Below are 14099 nucleotides of genomic sequence, written 5' to 3' on the forward strand. Positions count from 1 at the left end.
ACCGATATTGAACTTTGACTTAGATTTAATTAAACTTACCGTAGAATCTATTCAAGTCAATATCGCCAAGTTGATCCTAGATCAAATGTTCTTAATCCTGTTATGATTAGGCTCAATCTTGAAAGGCTATTCGTGTTCTTTGATTTGTTAGTTAAGCCTACTTTTAGGTCAAGGTGATACGTACATTTTGGGAACACGGTAGTGCAATTGAGTGGGAGCTCTAGCATAAACATGTAATCTATAGCTTCTACCTGGCGAATAGTAAGCAAAGGATGATCTCCTTCGAGCTTGACCAAACGAAAATAAATGGTGGAGATCTCATTTCACATAAGCTGAAATATCATTTATACGGGGTCAAGTGTTTTAAGGATAAAATACATAGTAGGGTGTTACGGTAATCTAATCCCTTTACTGTGGAGATCATTCATATAGAGGATCATTGATCACATTAGGATTATAACAATGGATAACTAATGACGTGTCTATATGGTGGAACATATTGAGCATTCTATATACTGAGAGTGCAATTCTAAGTTCTATGCGTGGATTCAACGAAGAATTAATAAGTTAGTGAATTTTAGTGCTAAATTCTTGATCTACTTATCGGAAGCTCGGTTATATAGACCCATGGTCCCCGCACTAGGTTAGATAATATTGCTTGTAAGACTCATGTAATTGGTTTTGATTAATCAATTATAATTCTCAAATTAGACTATGTCTATTTGTGAATTTTTCACTAAGTAAGGGCGAAATTGTAAAGAAAGAGTTTTAAGGGCATATTTGTTAATTATGATACTTTGTATGGTTCAATTAATAAATATGATAAATGACAATATTATTTAATAATTATTTATAGTTATTAAATAGTTAGAATTGGCATTTAAATGGTTGAATTAAAAAATTGGCGTTTTTGAGAAAATCACATGCAGAAAAAGTAAAACTGCAAAATTGCAAAAAGCAAGGCCCAATCCACTAAGCATGGCCAGCCACTTTTGGAAATTTAAACTGATATTTTCATTATTTTAATGCCAAATAATTCAAACCTAACCCTAGTGGAATGTTATAAATAGATAGTGAAGGCTTCAGGAAAATTACACTTAAATTTTCTATTTTTCCTTCAGAGAAAAACCTGAGCCTTTCTCTCTCCCTATCTTTAGCTGCCACTTCTTCTTTCTCTTCCCTATTGAAATTTCGAAATTCTTAGTGTAAGAGTAGTGCCCACACACAGCAAGTGATACCTCAATCATAGTGAGGAAGATCGTGAAGAAAGACTTTCAACAAGAAGGAGTTTCAACATCAAAGATTCAGAGAAAGAGATCCAGGTTCAGATATTGATAATGCTCTCCTACAGAAAGGAATCAAGGGCTAGATATCTGAACGGAAGGAGTCATTATATTCCGCTGCAACCAATGTAAGGTTTCTTTAACTTTATATGTGTTTATTTCATCGTCTTAGAAAGTTTATATTTAGGGTGTTAATAAACATACTTGTGAGTAGATCTAAGATCCTGGTAAAATAATTTCCAACAATAGGTTGAGGTGGAAAATAACCATGAAACTCAACAACCCTAACCACCTACAACAAGTGTTCAAGAAACTCAAGACTCACCAAGTGAGACACAAGCTGACCTTGACGACTATAAACTTGCCAGAGATAGGTCTAGGAGAACAACTAGACCTCCAAACAGAATGAGATATCATGACTTCGTAGCATATGGCTTTTCTATAGCTGAGGAAGAAATAAGCTCAGATTCAGCAACTTACATCGAAGCCATAACCAGACATGACATCAAGAAATGAAACAAAGAAATGGATGAAGAAAAATGTACTCTTTGAGGAAGAATAAGACCTAGATCACAGTTAAAAGACCATTTGGCAAGAGGCTGATCAGTTGCAAGTGGGTTTACAAGAAAAAGAAAGGCATACTAGGTGTTGAAGAAGAGAAATACAAGGGAAGGCTTGTAGCTAAAGGCTTCACTCAAAAGGAAGGCCTTGATTGCAATAAATTTTTCCACCAATGGTTAAGCGAACCTCAATTAGAATCATTCTTGTTAGAGCAGCCAGAGACAAGCTTGAGGTAGACCAAATGGATGTGACAACAACCTTCCTACATGGAGAACTAGAAGAAGAAATCTACATGGTTCAACCTGAGGGCTATGATGATGGAAATTTAGATGAGTTTTCTTGCTAAATAGGTCTCTGTATGGACTAAAGGAAGCAACCAAACAATGGAATATCAGATTTGACAACTTCATCACTCAAATTGGCTTCAACAAAAGTAAGTTTGATCCCTGTGTATACTTTAATCAACTTGTGTTTTTACTATTGTATGTGGATGATATAATCATTGTTGGTAAGGATAAAACCGAGATATCAAAAATAAAAATACAATTATGTAATGAATTTGAGATCAAGGATCTTGGAAAGGCCAAGAAAATCTTAGGTATTGAGATTAATCAAAGTACTCTAGGGATAATATTGCTAAGTCAGAGGGATTATTTGTAAAGAATCCTAGAGAAATTTGGAATGAATGATTCTAAAATTGTGTCAACACCCCTAGATTCACCCAATCTTAATGTCTCAAGAAAATGCAGAAAGGAAATTGATGGAAAGGTTCCCTACACCAATGTGGTTGGAAGCCTCATGTATGCTATGATTTTCACTAGGCCTAATCTAACTCATTTACTAGCATCGTTAGTAGGTATATGGTTGATCTAGGTGATGCTCACTGGACAGCAGTCAATTGGATTCTCAGGTATGTTAAAGGATCGGTTGACTTGGCTTTGCAAAGAATCCTAGAGAAATTTGGAATGAATGATTCTAAAATTGTGTCAACACCCCTAGATTCACACTTTAAACTGTCCCAATCTCAATGTCTCAAGAAAAATGCAGAAAGGAAATTGATGGAAACGGTTCCCTACACAGTGTGGTTGGAAGCCTCATGTATGCTATGATTTGCACTAGGCCTAATCTAGCTCATTCACTAGCATTGTCAGTAGGTATATGGTTGATCTAGGTGATGCTCACTGGACAACAATCAAGTGGATTCTCAGGTATGTTAAAGGATCACTTGACTTGGCTTTAATCTACAATGGGAACCCAAGATCTAAAGGAGAAGTGGTAGGATATGTAGACAGTGATTATGCAACCAACATTGACACAAGAAGATCCCTTACATGTCTAGTTTTTACTGGACTTAGAGGAGCTATAAGCCATCGAAACCAAACCTACAAAAGGTGGTTGCTCTTTCGACCACAGAAGCTAATTTCATGGTTGCAACATAAGCATTTCATGAAACTTTATGGCTCAAGGGTATCACTCATGAGTTAGGATTAAACTCTAAAAATTTAACTATGTATTGTGATAATCAAAATGCCTTACACCTAATAAATAATTCTATGCTACATGAAAGGTCCAAACACATAAATATTAAGTATCATTTCATAAGGGACATAGTAGCACAAGAAAAGGTCCAAACAAAGAAAATCAACACATAAGAAAATTTTGCTGACATGCTAAAATTGGTGCTAGCTTACAGAAGTTTAGGCACTGCCTAAATCTACTCAACATAAGCAAATGCTGATTTGTTTTAATCGGACTGCATTTTTTTTCAATTTTTTTGTGTGTGTTTCAAGTGACTGAATCAAGGTAGATTTATTGTCTGGTCCAACTAGGGGTGAGCATCCGCTCGGCCGACCAAATCAGCCAATCGAACCCAAATTTAGGCTGAAATAGCCTTATTTTTCTTAGGTCGAAATTAAATGGGTCAAAAGTTTCTTAACCCGTGTTCATTGGGTTGATAACGGGTTGCATACATTGTAACCAAACAACCTAACCCGGGCCGACCCAGTAAGATTTTTTTTAAAAAAAATCAGTTCAAACCCTAAATAAACATTGCTGCCTCCCCTCCCTAATATTCATATTTCATACATACATAAAAAATCCTAGCACACTCCCGCCTCCCTCTTCTTTTCTTACAAAAAACTAGTTGTGAATGTGATTCCATTTCTAAACAGCCAGACTCACGAAGCCACAGCAACTTTCTTGTTCGTGGCCAGACATCTCCGGTCCTCATTCATTTGCCATCTCTAGTGGCCCTGTTCGCTCACACAAAGACCACATCGTTCTTTTCCTTGCTGGAGATAACAACAAGTAAGTTCTCTTTTGTGTTCTCTTCTCCAATCCTTTTCTTTTCTTTCTTTTTTTTTCTGTGCTGAAGGAGCTGAAGCCCATTTTTTTTTTCTGTTTTGTAAGTATCTTGGCAGTTGGCTAGGCGCTGGATTGTTCTCAGGTGTCGGAGTTTGTTGTTCTCAGGTCACCACAAATGCAGGTCTTGATCTTTCTTCACTTGACCTTATTTTTATTTTTTGATAAATAATATAACATGATTTGAATCTTGATTAGGTATGTGATGTTTGTTTGTTTGTTTGTTTGTTTGTTATTTTTTTTTTTTTTTTTTTTTTTTTTTGTGATAAAAAGGTAGTCTATATGAATTTTTTATTTTAGTTTTGCTACTGTCTACTATTTTTTTTTTTTTTAATTTATTTATGATTTGGTTATTTTTTTGCAATCTTGAGCATATAGCAATTAGCATACAAAATTTTGTTAGTTGCAAATAAATGTATTATAATCTTTTCTTCTTTAGGATTTTTTTTTATTTGTGATTTCATAGATTTGTTATTATTTTTACTATGATCTTTAGTATATACTATATAGCAAATAATTTTTTTTGTAGTTGCTAATATTATTATAATTTAACTTTTTTTTTTCTTATGAGAGAGTGTATGATTTTCTTATAGGTAAATATAATTTTCTTGATAAATATTGAATATGTTTTTTTATTATGCTTTTATTTATTTATTTATTTATAATAATTTGACTAACTACTAACTATATTTTTATATATAATTGCAGAACAAAAAACTTAAGGTCAATGAATCATCATCAAAAGCAAAGACAATTGACGTTGAGATTGTTGAGTGAGGTTGATATCGAAACTGATTTTGATTTTGTTTAAGTTTGTTATGGACAATATAGTTTTAAATTTTAGATGACTGTAATATTAGATCTTGAATTATTTGTAACTTTGGATGAATATGTTTATGTTAGAACTTTTAATTTATGTATGATTTTGATAATATCAAAATCTTTTTTTTTTAATTATGGAATAAGGGTTATAATCTAACCTAAACTAACCCAACCCGCAAAAAAAAAAAAAAATAGATTGGGTTATAAAATATTTAGGATGTGAATTTGTTAAAAATTTATAGGTAGATGTCATTGGCTTGGGTCATTAAAATACTCTTAACCCGGCCAACCCAACTCATGCACAGTTCTAAAAAGAGTTGTATAATGAGGTTGGGTGTGCCTAATCCCATGTCTCACAGTGTGAGTTTCTAATGTAATTGAGAGTTCGATTTCCGGCTGTACTGTTCTTGGATTTATCCTAAATCAGTTCAACGTTTTGTTTTCTTTGTGGTTCTGCTACAATTTTAGTTTTGCTTTCATTTTAATCTCAATTTCTGGTTTTATGTTCAACCCAATTAATCACTGTACAATGACTTGGTTTTGTTCTTGAGTGTGCTTTTTTGCACAGCAAATAGAAACAATTAAGGTGAAATAATTTGGCTGTTTTGTCGTTATGTGTATTTTTAAGCATAAAAACTCAACTCCAAACATAGTTGATAGTCGATACGAGACACTGAAGGCGTGACCAGCAAAGTTTAAATAGTATTCCAACATAATTATCAGCCGTCAACTAGGGACCCAGACACAGCTGAAAGAGACTCAATAATGATGTGACTGAACGAACAACCGCTACTAATAACTGAATATATATATTACACGTGCCAAACAACTAGACGGTTTAACGTTCTACAAATTCCAAATTACAAAATAAAGTAGCTTACGGCTACTGCTACTCTCCATCATTCTGGACCCATTTTCCATGCACGCCAATCTCGTGGGACTCCTTTATTTTTTTCTATAAAAAACTTAATTGAACATTTATTTTCTCTCTGATTAAACTATAAAACACAAACACAAAGCATCTCATCTGTATAAATTTATGCCGTTCTATGCGGATGATATATACATATATAATTACCCCTTTTTTTATTAATAAATTAAAAGATTAGTCTTCTATTTAAATAATCATTTTCTAGTGATTAAGGAAGGGCCTAGCAGTAGTAGTACCTTACTTCTTCAATATTTTATCCCAAAACTTTATTTAGAGAAGTACATACCACATAGAGGTCAAAATAAGAGAGTAAGCCGCGTTCGGGAAAAGGAAAAAAATAAGAGAGAGAGAGAGATGCAGCGCACGCTGAACAATTTTTTTTTTTTTTTTTTTCAAATCTTAACAGCTGGTTAACAAAAAACATAACAAAATTAAAATTCGAAAATCGAACTCCCTTCCATCACAAATTTCACAAAGCTCTTGTATTGCATAAATATTTACAAGTTGTCGTTTCTTTCTTGTTTTAGTTTAAAAAAGAAAAATAAGACTTTCAGACTTTCAGTGTGGGATTGAATGTCTGGGCTACATGGACAAATGGACAAGATAACACTGATAAGTAATGGGGCAGTCATGCTGACACGTCCGAAGCTCTGGCAGCGCCGTTGCCGGATCTTGGTTGTCGTAGAAGCTCTATCAGTGTCTCTGCCTGTCCACATAAAACGACACAAAAAACGACAAAAGGAACCCACTCTTGTGAGACACAATTATATTTTAATTCTCTTTTTCATCACCCAAAAATAATAATAATAATTTTAAAAAAGCAACCAACAACAACAAAAACATACCAATTCGACTTAACCATTTATCTAATCAAAAGACTTGGCAAAACTCTATTAGTATATTAATATATTAGTGGAGATACCGGCACTTCACCGACCAAAAAGACATGTCTAGCCTCGCATATTGGAAAAATAGGAAAGGTTTATCCACGACATGAAAATGTCTAGGTGTGGTAAAATGGTAATTCAGCCTAATATATATCATGATGAATTAATGTTCTTATTAAATTTAACTAAAAACTACAGTTTCCCTTAATTAGTGTTTTATTTATATTTTCAAAATTGAACAAATGGCCGACTTGATAAGCATTATGACGTGGCTCAACAGCGTTCACTTCCATTAATGAAACAATGAAAACAGCCATTAAAACAGGAATTTGTAATATAATATATATATATATATTATAAAAAGGCCGTGCCACGTCACTGGACAGAGTCATCGACCGGAGCACAAAAGTCTCACAGGCTCAGGCGACCAAACTGACAAAGCCAAGAGAGAGAGAGAGAAAGAAGGGAAACGGTTGTAGTTGTTGGACAGTAGGAGGAGGGTATGTTACCTTTTGCTTAGCACGATTAGTGCCAGACTGAGACAAAGCGACTAAAGGGGGAATTGCTCCTTCGCGGGCCACCATGGTACGGTAAGTCACACTATCTTCGCAAATCTGTAACAAGATCGCCACCGCAATCTCTTTCTGCCTCTGGGACCCAACCTCTATTATCTCCACCAGTACGGGAATTCCTCCTTCTTCTACCAACGCCGTCCTGGCCTCCGGTACCGATACCAATACACTCAGTACGTACGCTGATTTGTCCACCATGTTAGACCCGAAATCAGCCATCAATTCCACCAGTGGCTTCATGATTCCCGCGTGTACGGCCCTGATTTTGTTCTCTTTTACAGAGCACAACGTGTACAGAGCCGTCGATGCGTCTTTCTTCCCCCGAAACCCACCGTTCTCGAGTAGATTCACTAACAGTGGAATCGCTCCCGACCGTCCGATTGCCATTTTGTTCTCCTCAACCTGTGATAGGCGAAGCAGAGCACAAGCGGCGTTCTCCTTCGCCGTCGGGTTTCCGATCCTGAGTGCTCGAACCAGAGGCTTAATCGCTCCCGATGAAGCAATAAGCTCCTTGTTCTCATCGCATAACGAAAGATTCAAAATCGCCGTGACTCCGTACTCCTGGAGCTGGAGATCGGAAGAGGACAAGAGCGAAATCAACGGCTTCACAGCACCGGCTTCTGCGATCTTAAGGCGATTTTCTGGTTTGTTCTTTGCAAGGAGTCTGATCTCCATGGCGGCTTGCTTCTGCTCCTCAATCGAACAGGACTGGAGGTCGGAAACGAGTTGATGAATTAGCTCATCCGAGTTATCGGAGGCGCAAGCGAGCAGTAGCCGGCGGCTCTGCGACGAAGTTGTCGGGAATTCGCCGGATCTGTCGCTGTTGCAGTCGCTGAAAGCAGTGGAATTGTCACCGACGCTCAGATCACTGAAAGTCCTTCCCATATATGTGAAACTCTTGTGATTTTCCATATCGATGGAAGTTGAATTGTGCAAGCTTTTCTCTCACTGCATCAATTCGTCGTCGGTGAATTTCAAGAATTATAGCTAGATAATTAAATATATATATAATTTTGAGAAAAATAAAAATTAGAATTCCCCTAATCGTGACGTGAAATTCGGGTTGGAAGGTAGGGAAACGACCTCGTTTTGAATTTTGTTTTTGTTTATTTTGACTGAGGAAGTGAAGTGAATGAAAAGTGAGAAAATAATAATAAATAAAAAAAATGGAGAAAGGACAGGCCCAGGCAAGGAAGGGGATGAGTAGCTAGAGATATTAACATAACACCTGGAGTAAACCTTGGGGGCTGGGCTGACACGTGCACATAACTGACTATAACATAGTGAGCACGTGCGAAGGCCTCTTTAAACGCGTGCATAGAAGGTTCGTTATTCGAAAAAGAAAAGGAAAAAGAAAAAGAAAAAGCTTGGAAGAAGGTCTGTTTTCTTTTTGTGAATGCTTCTCTTCTCCATGGTTTGGTTTTAACCGAGGCTTTTCCCCCGTACCATGGCAAATTGTGTTATGGTATTGAAAACGCTGTGTCTATTGGGCCACGTACTCCGTTCTAAGGAGAAATTGTTAGTTTATTTTGCCGACGGGGTGTGCACGTGGTGTCTGTACTGTGTGATCAATCATGAGCATTTCTACAGGTCACCCCACGCAACGCGCGCATAGAGAGCTAGCTGTTACTTTTTTCTTCTTTGTTCATAACATTAACACATATTCATCCAATTATTGCAAATTTCAAGATCTAATAACTCATTCTTCAAATGTAAACAATCCAACATTATAATTTATATGCAAGGTCTACATCTTTTGTCTGTTTATTTTTCTTTTTAAATGAATAATAATATTGGTTTTTTCCTTGGTATTATTTTTGTGATGTATAGGCATAGCACTGATTATCATCTCAAGCCCCAGGGTACGTGTATTTAGGTATTTTAGAAATTATGCTACTTCGTTTCGTTGCCATAAAATCAAATAGTAATCAATTCAATTTTATATGAACATGCTGGCATTTATTTACACATGCAATGCAAGAAGTTTCAATAATATTGTAGCTTTGCTTTGCCTAACTAACTTTTCAAATTTGAAATCATAAACAGGGGAGTATCTATAAATAGGAAAAGTAAATAATGTAACGTGATTTATATTAAGTATTAGATATATAGGACAAATAATATAAGGTCACATATTATAATCATAAGTTAAAACAATGATAAATCAATTAAATGTCTATTAATGATCACTTTGCGGAAAAAGTAATGAACTAATTTGGAAAAAGAAAATAGTGCATGACAGCCAGCTCTCGTAGCTCAGTTGGCCAGAGTATTTGTTTATTAACCGGGAGGTCTTGAGTTCGACTCGTAACGAGCACCCTTTCCAACTATTTAATACGTTTATGCCGAAATCAAGTAAAGTTTTCCTTTACGGCCTTTTTTTTTTTCCAGATATTTAAAACTGCGAAAATTGGAAGAGGGGTTTATGTATAAACCCCCGTCTTCTTCCTCCTCGGTCCTCGCTGCCTCTGGAAATTAGAATCTTAAGATTTGTTTTGCTGTGAGTTTACCGGAGCAGCCCCGGGCCTGAAGATGGCGGCAAAAGGACCTGGGTTATTCTCTGACATTGGCAAGAAAGCCAAAGGTACTATTGTGTACTTTCTCTTTCTGTCTCTTCATTTCCAAGTCTTTGATTTATTGGCTTGATTTACAGATTTACTAGTTAAGGATTACAGCACGGAGCAGAAAGTTACAGTTACTTCTCACAGTGACACAGGACTTGTACGGATTCACCTCTCTTCTCTCTCTCTAATCAATTTAAATAGCTTTTGATTCTTATTTATTCTTCTTCTGGTTGTGATTGCTATGGTTAATTTCTGTATTGTATCATAAGATATTATGAATGAAACCCGATTCATAGCTCAACAGCATTTCCCTAATATCTAGTTTGATACATATTCGTTTCTTATTATCATTTTTCACCCTGTTCAGTTTTGGATAATTAAGCACATGAGAAAAATATTGAATATGAAGTTTTGATTTATTTAATTATGGACTAGTTTTCCATAAGCAACTGCCTGTAATGTTTAATTATTACTTCTAACCCAGTGAGGAAAATGCTGGCAACTAATGCATGAAGTTAAAGTTTAGCAGTTGAGTTAAGTTTTTTTGCCAAGTCTAGCTTTATTACATCAAGGATCAGTGTGCTGAACATATTATAGCATCAATAAATCTGGGAATTTTCATCATTTTAGCAATTTGGAATTTTCTATACTGTAGTCCAGAATGTAGTGAAAATAGAATACAAATTGGTGCTTAAAAATCGTAGGTGCATCTTCTAATTATATGGTGGTTGAAGGCTACTCATAATTGAATATAGTCAAGGTAATCTTTATGAAATCAAGTTTAAGCTAAAAATATATAGGCTACTCATATTGGATGATCATGTGTTTCTACTTATGGCATTTAGTGGTATAATATTCTTTGATGATGATTACTAAACAAAGTAACTTTAGGAACCCGAGACCAAGAGTTTTTGGTGATTCTTTGTGAAGTCTTTGTTGAAAATCTTAGATGATAAGTTTGTAACTGCGTCTTTAATTTGTTGATAGTTCATTGTTTGCTAATTATTGAGAATGATGAGTTTGACATAATGTCACCTAGTTGATTATTGGGGATGCTATTCCCTATAAAAAAGTATATGTTTTGACAACGTTCTGTCTTGTCCGTGGTCTAGCACTCTTTGGTGAAGGCAAGTGTGCTCTTTTGCATTTGTTTTTTGTTGTGAACAACAATGTGAGTTAATTTTGTTATCATTGTGACTTTAGGATCTCAACTCAACAGTGGTGAAGAAGGGTGGCCTTTTCTATGGAAATGTTGCTTCAAATTATAAGCACAAGAATGCTATGGTTGATTTCCATGTTTACACAGAATCAGAGGTAGTTACTCATCTTCCTTTTCTTTTAGAAAGTTTGATTCACCATATTTCTGTTGTTAATAGTTATCTTTTAGTTGAGCAGGTCTCCACAAGATTTACCATCGTGGATATCCTGCCATCGACAAAAACCATTGCCTCAATTAAACTCCCTGATTACAAATCGGGCAAGGTATCAACGCTATTAGCATGTTAATGGGCATGACTCTACAGTATTGCTTGGATTTCAAAATGTATAATAACAAATTTCTTCTCTTTTGCAGTTGGAGCTACAACATCTCCATGAGCACACGTCTTTCACTGCCGCTATTACTCTGAATCAGTCTCCTGCTATTGATTTCTCTGCAACCATTGGCACCCCAAGCATTGCTTTTGGTGCAGAAGGTACTTACTTGACAGGTTCTCGGAAATTCCTTAAATATAATGCTGGTGTAAGCTTGACAAAATCAGATTCTTCTGCTTCAGTAATTCTGTAAGTTCTTCCCTGAGATCATTCAAGTTTATAGTTTGCAGTCCTCTGGTGTGTGTGTGCACATGCTATGGTCTATCGTCTATGGTCTTTATGGAATAATATTATATTTGTTCCCCTTCACCAGAATCTGTAAAAGAAGCCAGATTCGTACTTGGCATGAAGTTCTTGCTAATTGCCTCTTTTTCCTTTTGTAGCGCTGACAAAGGAGACTCACTAAGGGTATTGTATTTGCGTCATCTAAATTGGCTGAATGGGGGAGCTGCTGTTGGGGAGGTCACTAGAAAGTTTTCTACGAATGAGAATACGTTGACAGTTGGATGCTCTTGCGTGGTTGATTCTAACACAACGGTGAAGACAAAGCTTGACAACAATGGTAATCTTGGGGCTGTTTTACTGCATAGGGTTACACCTAAGGCCTTCTTGACTGTTTCCGGTTCTTTTGACACCAAGGCCTTAGAGAAGGAACCCAAATTTGGGTTGGCATTCAACCTCAAGCCTTAGCAATTTAAGTTTTGAATACATAATCTGCACACATATGTAAGCATATATTTTTTCATTTTCCTTTTTCAATTCACATATCTTCCCTCATTTTGCAAGTTCGATTCTGAATGAGAAAGTTAGGTAAGTTTGTTTGTTTCCTATTTGCAATCTCTTTCTTCAGTGTTGTGCAAGTTATTTTCCTGGAGATTGTCTATTGTTTTGGGTGGAGTGACTCTGTGTGAAACTATGATACACTACGCAGTTGTAGTATGGATATTTCGGAAGAGGATACTACATAACCTGCTCCGAAAATAAAGCTTTCTAAGAAGTTTGTCGTATGGTACCATGAAATTTTCAATTCTCAAAGAGTATCCAAAATAGTTTTAGGTAGGACTACGAATTTGTGTATTCGTGTCTTGTTTCAGTTTGGCACGATTATGCTTAACACGAACATAATACGATTAAATAATGTTTCATAACACGTCCACGACACTATTATAAATAGGTCAATTCATGACACGATACAATTAAAACGATATTTAAAGATGTCATATTCTAGTTATGTTAATCTTTCACAATGCGTTAGTATTTTTTTTTATCTATTTAATACTTATTTTACTCGCATAAATGAAAAAAAATAAACAAATAGGTTCAAATTTACCATTTTAACATGTATAACATATTATAGTTTTATTACCTGTTAACATATTTAAACATTTATTTATTAACTAGGTGAATGTTACGTGCAATAATGCACGTATGTTTAAATTTAATTATATGCTTAGTTTTTTTTTCCTTAAAAAATAGTACTACAATTTTTCATTTTTTATAAATAGATAGACAATCTCATAGAAAGTTTAATAATAAGGAATGTCATCTAAAAAAAATTAAATAAATATCCCAAAGTTTTAGTCTTCATTCTTCAAGGATAAACATAAAACTTCATATCTAAAGACAGAATTGAAAAACTTATTTCTAACCAGAATTTCAAAACAAAAGCTTTAGAAGAACATACAAAGATTCTTAAGTACAAGCCAAAAGTATCTAAGACATTAAGATCATAATCTAGCTTGTTTGATCTACATAAAATTTTAGACAATAAAGATGCAAGCTTATTTTATTATATGCATGTACTAACAATCCATCCTTATCAAACTTATTCTATTTTCATTACTTCCTCAATGTTTACTTAAAATAAGTCATATACAAAATACAAACATATATAAGAACATGGTGTAAATTCAAGCTATAGAGTCCAAATGTTTGTAAATAAATTCTCTAATGGTCGCTCTTCTTAAAGAAGAAAAATTCATTCATTTTTTAATATACTTGCATGAAATGTGGTTTCAAGATACACACCAATTATTCAATAACTTGATAAATATTTATGCCACAACAATGAGTTCTTTGAGAGTCTTGAGAGTAACCCAAAACTGAATACCCATCCTCTCCAGCTGCCTAGATATAGCTTAAATCATATTATAGCAGGGTTCCTCAAATCTCTCCAAATTTCAAATTGTAAAGATCTAGCTGATTATGTGTTCTTACGGCTTTAGTTTTCTGTGAAAATAAAATAGTATCAATGAAACTGTGTTAGTCATTTGTAATACCAATTGTAAAATAAAGAGAATACCACTTACAACTATAAAACCACATTCTAGTAATGAATTCAGCAAGATCCAAACACCCTTGCCTTCAAGAAATCAAATGAACGATAGCAATGAGAATCAAACTCAAAAGTATCATAATTGCAAATATTAGGAAAGCAGGAAAGGAAAAAAAATAATTCAATAATACATACATGAAACTATTAAAGGTTACAAGAAAATATCAGTAGAAAAGAATAATAATGTAAA

General features: G+C 34.9%; 2 protein-coding genes across 3 annotated transcripts; one reads left to right on the plus strand and one right to left on the minus strand.

Annotated features, from left to right (window-relative positions):
* Positions 1-6418: 6418 nt before the first annotated feature.
* Positions 6419-8907, minus strand: LOC115713735 (U-box domain-containing protein 4). Its single transcript, XM_030642218.2, has 2 exons — positions 7355-8907; positions 6419-6664 (listed from the first exon to the last, which is right to left on the minus strand). The coding sequence occupies exons 1-2, from the start codon at positions 8327-8329 to the stop codon at positions 6587-6589; spliced, it is 1053 nt and encodes a 350-aa protein (XP_030498078.1). The 5' UTR covers positions 8330-8907; the 3' UTR covers positions 6419-6586.
* An 840-nt stretch (positions 8908-9747) lies between these two features.
* LOC115713740 (mitochondrial outer membrane protein porin 2) lies at positions 9748-12581 on the plus strand. Of its 2 annotated transcripts, XM_030642222.2 has the most exons (7): positions 9748-10001; positions 10071-10138; positions 11185-11295; positions 11377-11463; positions 11555-11763; positions 11958-12300; positions 12425-12581. In XM_030642222.2, the coding sequence occupies exons 1-6, from the start codon at positions 9950-9952 to the stop codon at positions 12262-12264; spliced, it is 834 nt and encodes a 277-aa protein (XP_030498082.1). In that variant the 5' UTR covers positions 9748-9949; the 3' UTR covers positions 12265-12300; positions 12425-12581. The 2 variants fall into 2 exon arrangements, with proteins under 2 accessions (XP_030498082.1, XP_030498080.1); XM_030642220.2 differs by having other exon boundaries at positions 9750-10001; positions 11958-12581.
* Positions 12582-14099: the final 1518 nt, after the last annotated feature.

The sequence above is a fragment of the Cannabis sativa genome, chromosome X, assembly GCF_029168945.1.
Source record: "Cannabis sativa cultivar Pink pepper isolate KNU-18-1 chromosome X, ASM2916894v1, whole genome shotgun sequence".
Classification (NCBI taxonomy): Eukaryota; Viridiplantae; Streptophyta; class Magnoliopsida; order Rosales; family Cannabaceae; genus Cannabis; species Cannabis sativa.